This window comes from Monodon monoceros, unplaced genomic scaffold, assembly GCF_005190385.1.
Source record: "Monodon monoceros isolate NGI ecotype Baffin Bay Population unplaced genomic scaffold, NGI_Narwhal_1 Super_Scaffold_4, whole genome shotgun sequence".
NCBI lineage: Eukaryota > Metazoa > Chordata > Mammalia > Artiodactyla > Monodontidae > Monodon > Monodon monoceros.
The window spans coordinates 41,479,483-41,494,560 of NW_021703781.1; the positions used below are offsets into that span (position 1 = coordinate 41,479,483).

General features: G+C 34.1%; 1 protein-coding gene across 1 annotated transcript in view; it reads left to right on the top strand.

Annotated features, from left to right (window-relative positions):
• The window catches only part of PCDH15 (protocadherin related 15), a 1,088,571-nt gene that overhangs the window by 853,172 nt on the left and 220,321 nt on the right, over positions 1-15,078 (top strand). Inside the window, exons 18-19 of the mRNA XM_029245143.1 lie at positions 1,204-1,283; positions 10,861-10,954. Of these exons, the coding sequence (XP_029100976.1) occupies positions 1,204-1,283; positions 10,861-10,954 (174 nt within the window). The remainder of the gene's footprint in view (positions 1-1,203; positions 1,284-10,860; positions 10,955-15,078) is intronic.

Sequence of the window (15,078 nt, forward strand, 5' to 3'; positions counted from 1 at the left end):
TCTGGAATTTATGTGGTCCAAGAGAGGTTTCTGGCCACCCATCCACTGTGGTAGCTGATAGGGCTGTCCCATGACCAGGGCTCTGAAATCCATGTCAAAGCCATCTAATCTACCTGCAGAAACGGTGCTCCCTGTTGGTCTGGACATGGGATTTCATAATCAGCCTCTTATGGCTGGGACGGTTATTGTCCGGTGTTTGAAAAGACCCAACATAACCACCACTTTTGTAGGTCCTGCCAACTTCAGGGCAGTGCCTGCCCATCAGGTTGGTATCTCTGCCAGCCGAGTAACTTATAAATAAACAAGATTTCCCCTCCCCCTGGGGTCATGCTTAGGCAGATCCCTCGCCCATCCCTTTTATATCATCCAGATTTCTTTCTTCACCCGAGTCTTCCATAAGGGGACTTAATGGATAATTGAAAAGGGAATTATTGGATATTTTAGATGGTAAAATCCCAGACTCCAATATACAGTGTGTATCTTTATTTTGGGTAAGAGAAACTCAGAACTCAAAGTCAGAAGCTGTAGATTTTTTCTACTATGACTTGAGTGAAGAAGGGAAAAAAAGGTTAATGTTTACTGAAACTTACAATATGCCAGATTTAGTCTATGTGTTTTAATATAGATTATTTCACTTAAACTTTTCAGCGTCTATTAACTTTTATATTGTTATAGTTCTCATTTTACAAATGAAGAAATTAAGAAACAATCACACAATTAGTAAATGGAGCCCAGTTTTTTATTCAGGCTCTCTGGCTCCAGATTCAGAATTCTTAACCATAAAGCTTTGCAGACAATATATTCTGAGCAGAAAAAGAAAAAATAGTGCATTAAATAATTTCTTGACACTGTAACATTTATGTAGACTCCAACATATTTGTTTGAATTATTCATATAAAATTAAATAAGTAAACCATAGGAAAATCATTACTGTATTTCCCTACCAAATAAGATTATGTATACATTCAGGAGATATTATTCTTATTCATTGTTACAACTTTCAGATGACATAAAATGACAGAAATGCTGGGATCAGATATGAAATTCTTTATTTTACATCTAGCCATTTGCCCGTGTTTTCATCTTTATACTTTAAGGTATCATGGATCTTCTGTGCTATTAGTTTCAAGTTTCTATATTATACTGTACTGAATGGAAGACATATCAATTACTTGATAATTAAAGTATGTTTTCTCTCTGAAGGCAACTGATCGAGAGGGAGATCCAATAACATACGCCATTGAGAATGGAGATCCACAGCGAGTTTTTAATCTTTCAGAAACGTAAGTTAAAAATAATTTCTAAATTTATTTTTCTTTTTAAAATGTTAAACAGTGTACTGGTAGCAAGAGGACAGACTTCTAATCAGAGACTTTCAGCTGTTTATAGTTTTATTTTACTTTTCTTTTCTACGAGTGTTAATGAGAGCTGCGGGGGATAATTCTGAATCCAGAAATCATACCCCGGACACTGTTTATTTATTTTAAAAAATTTTACTAGGTAAAATCCACTGAGGTGGAAACAGTTCATTTGCAGGTATAACCTGGGATTAATTAGTTCCCTTTAAACTTGTCAGCTATGCATAATAACAAGGATATTTCTACAAAGAGTAACTTGGCACTAAATTGTTCAAAGGGAATTTTGTAAGAAAAAGTGTAATTCAGATACATTTAAGGTGCCACCAAAGTCCATCCTTCAGTTTTTGAGTAATATAGGTATACTCTAAAAAAGCTAAGATAAAAATATTTCATGCCCATTCTAAGCCCCTTTGAGGTCTATGTCCATGTCATTCTGCTCACCTCTCTGAACATATCAGAGACAATGTCAGTCTTAACTATTGAGGAAACTGACAGCAGGCATTAAAGAAGGCATTGACGTTAGCTTTGTTTCTCTTCTTCAACAGCAAAGTAGCCACTCTGTTTTTACGTGTGGCTGGCTGTCAAAGAGATGTTCTTGCTGTCTCTCTGATGTTTTCTGTGTGGTCCTGAGTGGTTTTACTCCCTAAAAGGATGGAAATCTAAATGTAGCCCATGAGTATAAAGTGAAAAATTTGACAAATTAGCCAGGCTCTGCTTCAGTCTCAGGAACATGTGGTACACAATGCCAAATCAAGAGAACCCTGTGTGGTCACTTGATCTTGTAAGAAAAAAACACGTGCAACTTTACATTGACGAGGGTGGTACAGCCATGAGTTTGTATGCCTGGATACAATATTTCCCAGATTTTTAGATTTCACAGATGAATAAACTTCCATTTAAAAAATGGAGAGATTTACTATTTTGAATTTTCCCCCGTAGGTACATACTAATCATAAGTAATTATAATTTACAATCATTCTTAAAGAAAGAAAACTTTGTAAAAGGGACACTTTAACAGTAATCAGGACTGTGTGGTACTGGTATAAGAATAGATGTCTGGATTACTAGGATAAACTTAAGAATCCAAAAATAACCCCTAATATTTATGGTCCATTGATTTCCAAAAAAAAAAAAAAAAAAAAAAGGCTAAGACAATCTAATTAGGAAAGAATAATCTTTTCAATAAATGAAGCTGAGACAGCATGCAAAGGAATGAAGTTGGGTCTTTACCTCACACCGTCTGTAAAAATTAACTCAAAGTGAATCACAGACCTAAATGTAAGAGATTAAACTATATAATGAAGAAGAAAATACAGATGTAAATCATGATTTGGGTTAGGCAATGATTTCTTAGATATGATACAAAAAGCAAAAGTGATTAAGAAAAAGACTAATAAGTTGCACCTCATCAAAATTTGAAAAAATGTGATTCAAATGGCACCATCAAGAAAGTGAAAGACAACCCCACAGATTGAAAGAAAATATTTTAAATATATGAAGAATATGTAAAGAACTAGTATATCTCAAAAATAAGCAGATAAATAATCTAAATAAAAATGAACAAGAATTTAAATAGACATTTCTTCGAAGATATATGAATGACCAATAAGTGTGTGGAAATATGCTCATAATCACTAGTCATTAGGGAAATCAAATTACAATCATGAAATATCACTTCACATCCTCTTATAATAGCTATAATGAAAAACAAAGGAAATAGCATACATGGGTGAAGATGTGGAAATATCAGAATTCTCATATGTTTCTGGTGGGAATGTAAAATGTACACTCTGGAAAACTATTTCTCATTTCCTTTAAATGTTAAACATAGAGTTACCATATAACTCAGCAATTCCACTCGTGTCTATTCAAGAGAAATGAAAATGTTATGTTCACGTAAAAAGTTGCACAGAAATGTTTATAACAGAATTATTTACAATGGCAAAATGTGGAAAACAACCCAAATGTCTGTCTACAGATGAAATGAATTAACAAAATGTGTATCCATATGGTGGAAGATTATTCAGCAATAAAGGAGAATTAAGTACTGAAACATGCATGAACCTTGAAAACATACTAAATGAAAGAAATCATTCACGAAAGACCATATTTGGTTTGATCCCATTTGTATTAAATGTCCAGAATAGGCCAATCTATAGAGACAGAAAGTAGACTACTGGTTGCCTGAGGGTGGGGGCTGACAGAGAATAGGGAATGACTGCTAATGGGTACAGTGGTGAAAATATTCTAAAATTGATTGTGGTGATGGTTGAACTACTCTGAAAATATGCTAAAATTTATTGAATTGTACACTTTAAATGGGTGAATTCAATGATATGTGAATTATATGTTAATAAAACTGATAAAAATAAGAAAACAGTGAAGTTTTCACCTGCCCTGGTCTTACTTTCTCTGTTAAAGATTTCCACTCCTGTGTTTATCTGTTTTTCTCTTGATGCTGAAGGATTTTTAAACTGCTGGTTGTGAAATCTAATGAGCTACCAGTTTTATCAAAGACATTCTCACTCGTGCTGCTACCCTAGCAAGTGTTTGTCTACTACTCTCTAATTTATGCTTTTGAAACCGAACAGACACACCTAGTTGGTTACAGAGGTTCTTCAAAGTGTGAAAGATGTCAATGCACATCCTCTTTGTCTGAATTGACCTAAACAGACAGAAATATCCTTAAATGCAAACTTCTTCCGGACAGCTAGAGTAGGGCAGGACTCTGTGATGATTGTATGGTCTCTGTTGATGATCATACACGGTCCAGTACACTGCACTCATTGCCTTTTATCTTATGGTAATTTTATTTCAGCCACTTCATTGCTGTTGTTCCCATTGATAATTATAGGCTAGGCTAGACCCTTAGCAATATATTTCAACACATTTGAAATGGGGGAAATATTGATATTTTAATCCCTTCCCTCTTTGAAACTTCTGAGATACTTGTGCAAATTTGCATCACCACTTCTACGTTAAGTTTTAAGGATTTGAATAATTCAGATGCTCTCTCAAAAAATAATAGAAAAGAAATCATGTTCTGTCTTATCAGATGCTTCAGTTCATATAAATAGTGATTTTGGTTACATTTTTCTTCTTAAAACAACAAAAAAAGTACTTGCTCGTTTACATTAAATATTATTTTATGCTATAATGCCAATTTTAACAATAATCATTACAATACCATTCATTACCTTACCTTTTTTTTCCATTGAAATACAAATATACCAAAACATTTTTATAATTCTTTAAAAAATATTAGTTGTAATGAATATTCATTTCAGTGCTAGTGTGGATTTACCAAGTGTTGACTTGTTATATGCATTTTTTTTCAGTGTCATAGCTTTATTTTTTTTTAACATCTTTATTGGAGTATAATTTCTTTACAATGTTGTGTTAGTTTCTGCTGTATAACAAAATGAATCAGCTATATGTGTATATATATCCCCATATCAACTCCCTCTTGGGTCTCCTTCCCACCCTCCCTATTCCACCCCTCTAGGAGGTCACAAAGCACCTAGCTGATCTCCCTGTGCTATGCAGCTGCTTCCCACTAGCTATCTATTTTACATTTGGTAGTGTATATATGTCAATGCTACTCTCTCACTTCGTCCCAGCTTACCCTTTCCCCTCCCCACATCCGCAAGTCCATTCTTTATGTCTGTGTCTTTATTCCTGTCCTGCCCCTAGGTTCATCAGACCCTTTTTTTTTTTTTGATTCCATATATATGTGTTAGCATACGGTATTTGTTTTTCTCTTTCTGTCACACTGTGTGACATTTTAATGAAGTGGATTAGTCATATGGCCAGGAAAGAAACTTATTCTTTAAAGAAAAATGCTTGTTCCTTAAAGATCACAATCATTCATTATGTAAATCAGTTAATGTTATGTATTAAATGGCCAGATCTTTATGGTTCTGTAGTGTAATGCATTATTTTAATAACTTTTTATGTCTGTGCTAATAGTTGCATATAAATCAGCAAATATTTATTCAGCAAACATTCATTTATAAGTAAATATTTAAGCAAGATGTAAAGAAACTTCCTCTGCAAGTATTATGGCAAAATATTTGTTATTTATTGCAGGAAATTGAGTAATTCTTATTGATGTCATCATTGTAGCATAAGGCATGTGATGTAACACTTAAAAGCTAAGTGCTAAACAAAAGAACCTCAGAGTTATTTCTGCCCCTTGTTAGAACTTTATTTGAAAATATTATATCTCCACTGGCATTTTTATTTCTCTCTGTGTGACTAAATTAATTTTGACACTAAATTTAAAGCTTATGTTTCTCATATCAGTTTGAGCTACACTGAAGATTAACATGTAAGAAAGATGATATGCATATTTTTCTGTAAGCTCTACTCTCAAAATATATGCTCAGATCACCCTTCTCACACAGCTGGTTCATGCCTCCATCAACTTACCTGAACGGCTACCAATATCTAACTCTTTCTATTGGTCTGTTTGTTAATCACTAATTACTGTTCAACATGGAATGCCATATCAAGCTAGAAGCAATCACACATTTTGAGGTACATTTTACCCTCTCTAAATATCATTTTAAGGCCTGAAAAATGATGCCCAAATCAGCATGATAAATCTGCCAAAGACTCAGACACTTGTAAGTATAAATGATGTTAATCACAATCAGTAGACGGTATTGAAAAAGATTAATGGAAGAATACAAAGCATGAAACCTGTGAGATAATCTCTTTCAGTGCATAATTATGCTGCTGCAATATTTCCTAATAAATGATACAATTTGGGAAAATGAACACTTAAATAGAAGGTTGGTTTGTTTGGAAGTAGATACCCTCCACTGCTTTTTATCTACATTGTTTAAACAACTTCTGAACACCATTTTTATGGTTTGGCAAACCAACTCATTGTATAAAAGAGCTTGATTTTGTCAATCACAATCATTTCAGGAATATAGCCTCAGTGTTTGGTGAGGGAATTCTGTGCAATATAATTAATATAATTGAGGTTAAATTCACATAGCATAAAATTAACCATTTTAAAGTCAACAATTCAGTGGCATTTAGTAGACTCACAATGTTGTACGACTATCAATTCTATCTAGTTCAGGAACATCGTCATCATTCCAAAAGGAAACACAACTCAGTTAAGCAGTTACTCCCTACTTGCCCTTCCCCTCCACCACTGACAACCACCAAGTTGTGTTCTGCCTCTATGGATTTATTTATTTTGGATATTTACTATAAATAGAATGACACAGTATGTGACCTTTTGTGTCTGGCTTTTTTCACTTAGCCTAATGTTTCAGAGTTCTTCCATGTTGAAGCATATCTCAGTACTTCTTTCCTTTTTATAACTGCATAATATTCTGTTACATGTGTTACTTCTTTCCTTTTTATAACTGCATGATATTCTTTTACATGTGTTACAAGCAGTTTGTTTATCCATTCATACATTGATGGAAATTTGGGTTTTTTTTCTGTTTTGGTCATTGTGGATACTGCTAATATCCACACACATACAGACACACATAGATACATGTATTTAAGCACACACAAATATACATGTATTTAAGCACCTGTTTTCAATTCTTTTGAATGTTGTATACCCAGAATTGGAATTGCTGGGTCATATTGTAATCATTTACTTTTTGAGGAACTGCCAAACTGTTTTCCATAGTGATTGAACCATTTTACATTTCCACCAGCAATGTACAAGTGTTTCAATACCTCCGTGTTTTCATCAACACATTATTTTCCCATATGTTTTGTTAATTATCCTAGTGAGTATGAAGTACTATTTCATTGTAGCTTTGATTTGTATTCCCCTGATGACTAATGATGTTGAGCATGTTTTCATCTGCTAATTTGCCATATGTCTTCTTTGGAGAAGTATCTATTCTTTGCCTATTTTTTAATTGGGTTGTTTGTCCTTTTTGCTGTTGAATTGTATGGAGTCCTTTATATATTTGGAGAACCAGACCCTTATCAGATATATGATTTGCAAATATTTTCTCCCACTTTGTAGGTTTTTTTTCACTTTCTTGATACTGTACTTTGATGTACAAAAAATTTTTAATTTGAGGAAGATCAATATATCTATTTTTCTTTTTTTAAATACATATACTATTGCTATTCTGTTTATTTATTTACTTATTTTTAATTTATTTTATTTATTTATTTTTGGCTGTGTTGGGTCTTTGTTGCTGTGCACGGGCTTTCTCTAGTTGCGGCGAGCGGGGGGCTACTCTTTGTTGCAGTGCGCAGGCTTCTCATTGCAGTGGCTTCTCTTGTTGTGGAGCATGGGCTCTAGGCTCACGGGCTACAGTAGTTGTGGCTCACAGGCTCTAGAGCGCAGGCTCAGTAGTTGTAGCACATGGGCTTAGTTTCTCCGCAGCATGTGGGATCTTCCTGGACCAGGGCTGGAACACGTGTCCCCTGCATTGTTAGGCAGATTCCTAACCACTGCGCCACCAGGGAAGCCCTATTTTTCTTTGTGCTGTTCATGCTATTGTTATCATATTTAAGAATACATTATCAAACCCCAAATCATAAAGATTTATCCCTATGCTTTTGTCTAAGAGTTTTATGGTTTCAGTACTTACATATAGATTTTTGATCCATTTTGAGTTAAATTTTGTATATGGTATGAGATAGTCCAATTACGTTCTTTTGCATGTAGATCTCCAATTGCCCCAGCATTGTTCGTTGAAGAGATTATTCTTTCCCTATTGAATGATCTTGGCATTCTTGCTGAAAATCAACTGGCCACAGACGTATGGATTCATTTCTGGACTCTCAATTCTATTCACCAGTATACATGGGCACTTTTGAATGCCCTAATTTTCCAAGAAACTGTCTACCCAGTTTTTCCTGCCAGGCTTTTGGTGTTCCACTGTATGCCTCAAACATAAACTATTGCTTCAGATGGCTGCAGGTTGCTCCCTGACTTACAGTGTTTTCCAGGAATACCCACTGCTTTTCTACCTTGAGTGAATTCTGAGTTAGGCAAAACAAGACAAAAACCATGTATTATTCCTTCAGGCAGCCTCCAGACCAGTTGGAATAGATAAACACAATTCTTTGTGAATAAGGATAGTTTCGCTGCCTCCAGAAACAAGGACCAGAGTAGCACACTGGGAATGTTGACCACCATCTTTAAGACTACTCTAAGCCAGAAAGGGCTGGGGCAAGGACAAGTAAAAATGGAACAGATCTTTACTACAATTTTTAAGTTGCCTTTTTCTTAATTCTACCTTCATTTGGGTGCTGTCAACCTTTGACTGTTTTCCAGAGTCCTGTCAAAGTTGTTTCTGATTTTTCCTGCTTCATTTTTCGATGCTTCTGTGGAGAGACCACCTCTTCAAGCTGTCTACGTCACCATTTTCACTGACATCACTCCTGTGCAATATATTTTCAATTATGTAAAATTTAAGTAGCACTATTATTGATGTTTTATCAGGAGTCATTCTTATGTATTTTTAGTATATGGACTGGTAAGATTTTACTGCCATTTCTAAATGCAGCCTAATGTATACTGCTCTGTAGCTTCCATTCAGCTGGTAGCAAGAGTCCTCCTTTCCAGTTATTTCTGGAATTTTGTGGAAGGATGCTTGTGTGTACTCATAAGCTAGTCTTTCAGCTATGAATACCAAAAGACAGTACCTATTTTTTCTCTCTTTTTCCATTTCCCAAATATCCTGTCTAACTGTCTACGACACTGGGACACAAGGCACACATCATCTTAAGCAAAGAACTATTTCCATAATAATTACCAGACTATGAAAAATAAGCTATTTAGGTATAATATGGCTCTAAATTCTAATACAATATAAATTTCTAGTGATTTTCTAATTTAATATACAAGGCATAATATAGAGTCAAAGCTTAAACTGAGGAGAAAAATGGAAAACAATAACTGAATTTTCTTCTTTCTTTCATTTTACTCTGGATAGATTTTCAGATTTCTTAAGTTACTTGTGAATAAGTCTCAGAAGCAATAAATGATTTACTTTTCTCTTTCAATGTCATTTTAGAATGGGGTTATCTGAACCATCTGCAGTATGGGAAGTTGATCCAAATTTGATTGTTACAAACTACCCTGGGAATTGGTTTTCAGTTATTTGGACAAAACATTTTAAAATGTACAATGAGCAAAGTCAGTTTTTCATAGTCATACCATATGTTTAGAACTTTTTTTTTAGTCCATATCAATAACAACAATAAAATAAAACAAACAGAGCAACTGTGACTCTGATTTTGATTCCTTGGCATTGACTCTCTGTACTCAACTACCATATGTGGTGCGGATTGCTTAAATTCCACTATAACAACAAAAGCACTTGCATTAAAATGAAAGCCTTTTATCTATCAGAAACAAATTATGCTTTTATACTTGATAAATATTTTAATGTCTTATTAAATTAATGTAACCTCTCCTTCACAGTAGATACTTGTTAGACCTTAATTAAAATGCCATGTACAACGTCAGATTGTAATATCTAAGACATAAATGTAGAACTTGTTTTAGAGAACATAATAAGCGACCAAAGTGTTATAAAACAAGTTACATGGGAGAATAAAAGCTTAAATATCTGAAAGTATGTATTCTAAACAGTGAAAAGGTTAAGAATTAGTATTAAAAGTATTCTAAGTATGAGAATTTTCCCAAAGGCTGTTCATCTCCCATTATACATAATACTTAAGAAATATCTAAATTTCAAGAGAATAACAAAATGATAACATTGTTAGTGTATCAACAAAAGAGTTTGTTTTTATAAATTGTAAAATGAGAGAATGAATGTTCATAAAATTATATTATCTTGAAAAGAATGTAAAAGATGCAGCCTGAGTGCTCTTTTGAAAGCAATTATAATGTACTTAAATATGGTTATAATAGAGAATACAAAGAAATATTAAAAAACCCATAATATCTATGAAAGTTTTAATATTCCACTGTATATTTTCTAATTTTCTACAGTAAGACTCAGTTATTTTGAAATTTGGAAAGAAGAAAAATTTTAGTCTCTATGGTTTAATCAAAGATGAAATTTAGATGTTTTCATTTCCATAGTGGTCACATATGTGACAATGAATGGGAGTGGTGATATAGATTAAAGAAATCACTTTTTTACTCAAAGCATTATGAAACTGCTAAAGATTAATGGACTCTTTTACCTTTGAAATCATCACAAACAAGATAGATATCTTTCTTCCTGTAATGAATTGAGCATAGTTTGTTTTGTTTTGTTTTTTCCTTGGAGGCTACAGAATCAACTCACTTATCTCATTCAGTTTGGCAATTTTTCATTATTGCTAAGAGGCTCAACAGCCTTAAAAGCCTTTTTCAATTTTCAGCATGAATCCTAGAATCGTTCATCTTAAATACTCAAGCTATGTTTGCTGAAAGGAAATAAAAAAGAATAACTATCAAAAGTAGTTCACAATAGTAGAAAGACTCCCTGTGACATAATATCTTTTTCTGTCTCATGTGTTTGTTTGTTTTCTCTGTCACTAGTACTGGGATTCTAACCTTAGGGAAAGCACTGGACAGGGAAAGCACTGATCGCTACATTCTGATCGTCACTGCTAATGATGGCAGGCCAGATGGGGTGAGTACTCTCTTTGGGAAAGGGTTTTAAAAATAGTCCTAAAGAAACTGAGAGAACCTTGTAGTTTACACTCTAAAACAATTTATTACAGTCATGAATTCATGAATTAGTCTCTTTTTCATTTGGAGTAACTACTTAAAATTACTCAAAGTGCTTTTTTCTCCAATGGGCTCTTTTGCGGTACACGGGCCTCTCACTTTCGTGGCCTCTCCCGCTGTGCAGCACAGGCTCCGGACGCGCAGGCTCAGCGGCCATGGCTCGCGGGCCTAGCCGCTCCGTGGCATGTGGGATCTTTCCGGACCGGGGCACGAACCCCTGTCCCCTGCATCGGCAGGCGGGCTCTCAACCACTGCGCCACCAGGGAAGCCCTCCAATGGGCTCTTTTAATCAATGAACCTATATTCTGAATTTGTTATGGAGCTGCAACTTTGACTTGACAATAGATACGTGGAATTTGCTCTCTTACCTAATTTATGGGGAAAATGAAATCTAACTTAGTCTAAGAAGTATTTCATTGTGTCCATCACCAGCACAGCACTGGCAGTTCTGGCAGTTTTACTATGTTGGAATCTATTTCCTTTAAAGTCACTTTTTTGAGGGTGGGGGACAGAGGAGGGAAGGGAATTTGTGCATAAATACCTTGAAGCACTTAGGAAACCAAGTTGACTGATTCTACAGGTTATTTGTAAGCGGCGCTCGGAATCTTGACTAATCCTTGATGATTGAAATGGTTTAAAAGGGCCCATAATTCTAGAGAAGATAAATTTTATTTCCTCTGCACCTAAAACTTAGTATTAAAAATAAATAAATTGTTTAGTTATGTAGGTGTGTTTCAAAATCATTTGATTGTATTCTTCAATCTACCCATCCACAACTACCACTATTCTGATTTTTAAGCACTGTAACAATGCATTCATTGGCAGTGCTTTATTAGACTGTTTCTTTCACCATTTCTATGCCACAAAGTAGCTTTTGTCTTTAGTCTAGTGCATATGGGCCAACTCAGCACTTTTCTCTAGAAATAATTTCAAATTCAGTATAAGTGTCTAGAAGACTCACCCAATTCAAATAACAGTGTACCTCCAGTTTACTTGAAATGACTTCTTTGATCAAAAAATAGACTGGATGGGGGTATATAATGCTCTCCTCACGCTTTTTGAGGAGGATTGCTGTAGAAAATTTACCATACAAAATTGATACTAGACAGTTTTATCATCTTAATTAAAAATTAGAAAAATAGATAAGGATAATTACTTAAATTTGGTAAACAATCTGCCCATAATAAGCTATTTGCCACTTTTCAAACATTAGATAAACAGCTATATGTGGAAAATAAAATATACAAAACAGTTTTAGTAAATAGTGAGGCCAAGAGAAGGCACTTAGAGATTAGGCGAGTCAATAAAAATAAAATCTAAGATTACTTTTTACATATGCAATCCCCTTAATTAATATAGTGTGCCTGTATAAGATATATGTAAAGAAGTCAGTGAGAATCTCAAGAAGAAAATAATTGAGAACTTGACTTATGATGAAAGTTTAATGTGTAATTTGGCTAGGAAATAACTGAGGGAGAAAATTCTAAGGAAAAGAGGGAATTATTAAGCATGGAGTAAGGGGTATAATTAGAGTGAAGTAAAATTAATAAGGAGGTTTTAGGTCAGCCATTTGAGATAGGTCACATGATGAATCAGAAATTAATAGAAGTAATATTAGCTAGCACCTTTTACCTCTGGCCTTAAAAGTAAGATTTCTTAGACAACAGTAAAGATGGGGAAGAAATAGCATATTAAGCTATCTGGCATAGTTTCAGTCTACTAATTATGGCTTTGGCCACATAAAAAACTGAAAATAAGTTCTGGGCTAACATTAGTGGCTTAGTTCTTTCTAGAGCTTTTTTTTTTTTTTTTTTTTCCCAGTTATTTACTTGTTAATTTCAATTCTCCTTGGCCAGGTCACTTAGCATTTCTAGTTCCCTCAATTTTTCTTTCTTTAAGAATGAATAAGGTCTCATTCAGCTTTAAAATTATGATCCTTTTAAGCAAATTTGTTTCATTTTCAAAAGTTTGTACTAAGAATGTCACTAGGGAAAGAAACATTTAGATTTCAAACAAAAGCTTCTTCAGTTAGTTTCATCATTTATATAATTTTAGGGATCGACTTATACATGTGCACATACAGTGGGGTGTTGAAGAAGAAAGTAATTATAAAATAATAATAGTCTCATATTTTGATAGCACTTTTCTTATCTAAATATTTAAACTTATGTCCTTTGTAGAATTATAGTAAAATTAACCGTTTAGCCTTAATAATCACAGGTTTTAAGAAAGGTATTTAATAAGAACACAGGTGGATGGACTTTTCTTAAGTAAAAGGATTACCAGCAATTTATGTGAAACAAATTGCAAAGATATAATTTGAATATTGCAGAATAGAGTCAATAGTTCTAATGTGTAGCCCAGAAATCTGCATTTTTAATGATAATCCAAGTGATTCTGATGCAAGTGATCTTCAGACCACTTTACAAGAAATATATAAGCTGGAAGTTATTCTCTGTGTGTTTATTACTTTACATTTCTGCCGGAGAAATGGATATTCTTTATTTCATATACTATCTCTAAGATATGGATAAATACATCTATATGGTCTATAAATTTCAGCCCCTATTAGCACAGGAATGGTGGATTTGTTATTTACTTCTTAGTTCGCCTAGTGATCCAGTTCTCATCTATACCACCCAGTTACAGACCACAGCCTTTGAGGACCCAGTATAGGCTGAAATCATCCCACTCCATAGTGTCAAGAATGGGAATTTTAAAGAATAGGATGGACACCAGTAAGGGAAATACAGATAGGCTGGCACTTTATGCAAGCAGTTAGAAGGAAGGTCAGCAAACTCTAGCATGGTTACTCTTAGATTTTGGCTCCCAGCTGTCCATTTTAATGTCTCCTTCACCCTCAGGCAAATTGGGAACTACTGCTACTATAAAGGCACATCTTTTTACTAGCTTTAAATCTTTTTACTAGCTTTAACTCTAACACAACTTTTAAAGAAATAACATTTGTTAAACTGATTTTTGTTATTAAAGCAATGTAGCTCTCTTAGAGAAAATTTGGAAAATATATAAAAGTTAAAAGGAGAAAATAACATGACTTGTATTTCATCTAATCAGATGACATTTACATTTATACATATCCATATATATCTACACACAAGCGTATGTTGATGTGCGTGCATTCTTTAAATTAAATGATTTCATGGAGAGATGCACACAGAAGAGTGCACAAACCATAACTGTGCAGCTTAATGAATTTTCACATAGTGAAAATACTTGTATGATCACTATTCAGAACAAGAAACAGAAATTAATTAGCACTCCAGAAGCCCAGCCTTACAATCGTGCCAGTTTCTACTCTACCTTCTTCACAAAAGTCATCCCTATCCTGACTTCTATCACAATGGAGTATTTCTGCCAATCTTTGAAATTTATATATTTGGAATTATGTAGTGTGTACTGTGTTGTGTCTGACTTCGTACACTCAGCCTTACATTCATGAAATTCATTGAGGTGAATGTAGTCTGTACATTCTTAGTATCACATGTTATTCCGTTGTGTGCAAAAAACACAATCTATTATATAAACATCTACTATTGGTGGGCATTTAGGTTGTTTCCCGGCTTTGACTAAACAGCACTGTTCTGCTTGTCTTTGACATTTCTTTAAATAAAATTTTATTGGGAGTTTTAAATACAGAAATATATACAAATCATACTGAATAGCTGTATAAATTTTCACAAAATAAGCCCATCAATGTAGCTAGTACACAAATAAAGAAATAAGCCATTATCAATACCCAAGAATTCTCTGCTATGCCTGGTAATATTTTTAATGACCACTGGACATTATATATGAAAAACTATAAAGGCTTGGAATAAAATTATATTGCTCAAAAGAAGATTTAATATATGTCTGTTAAAATAAGGACAGATCACCTTAATCCAACCAAAATTTGACTATTGAGTTTTTTTTTTTTCTTTTTTCTTTTGCGGTACACGGGCCTCTCACTGTTGTGGCCTCTCCCATTGCGGAGCACAGGCTCTGGACACGCAGACTCAGCGGCCA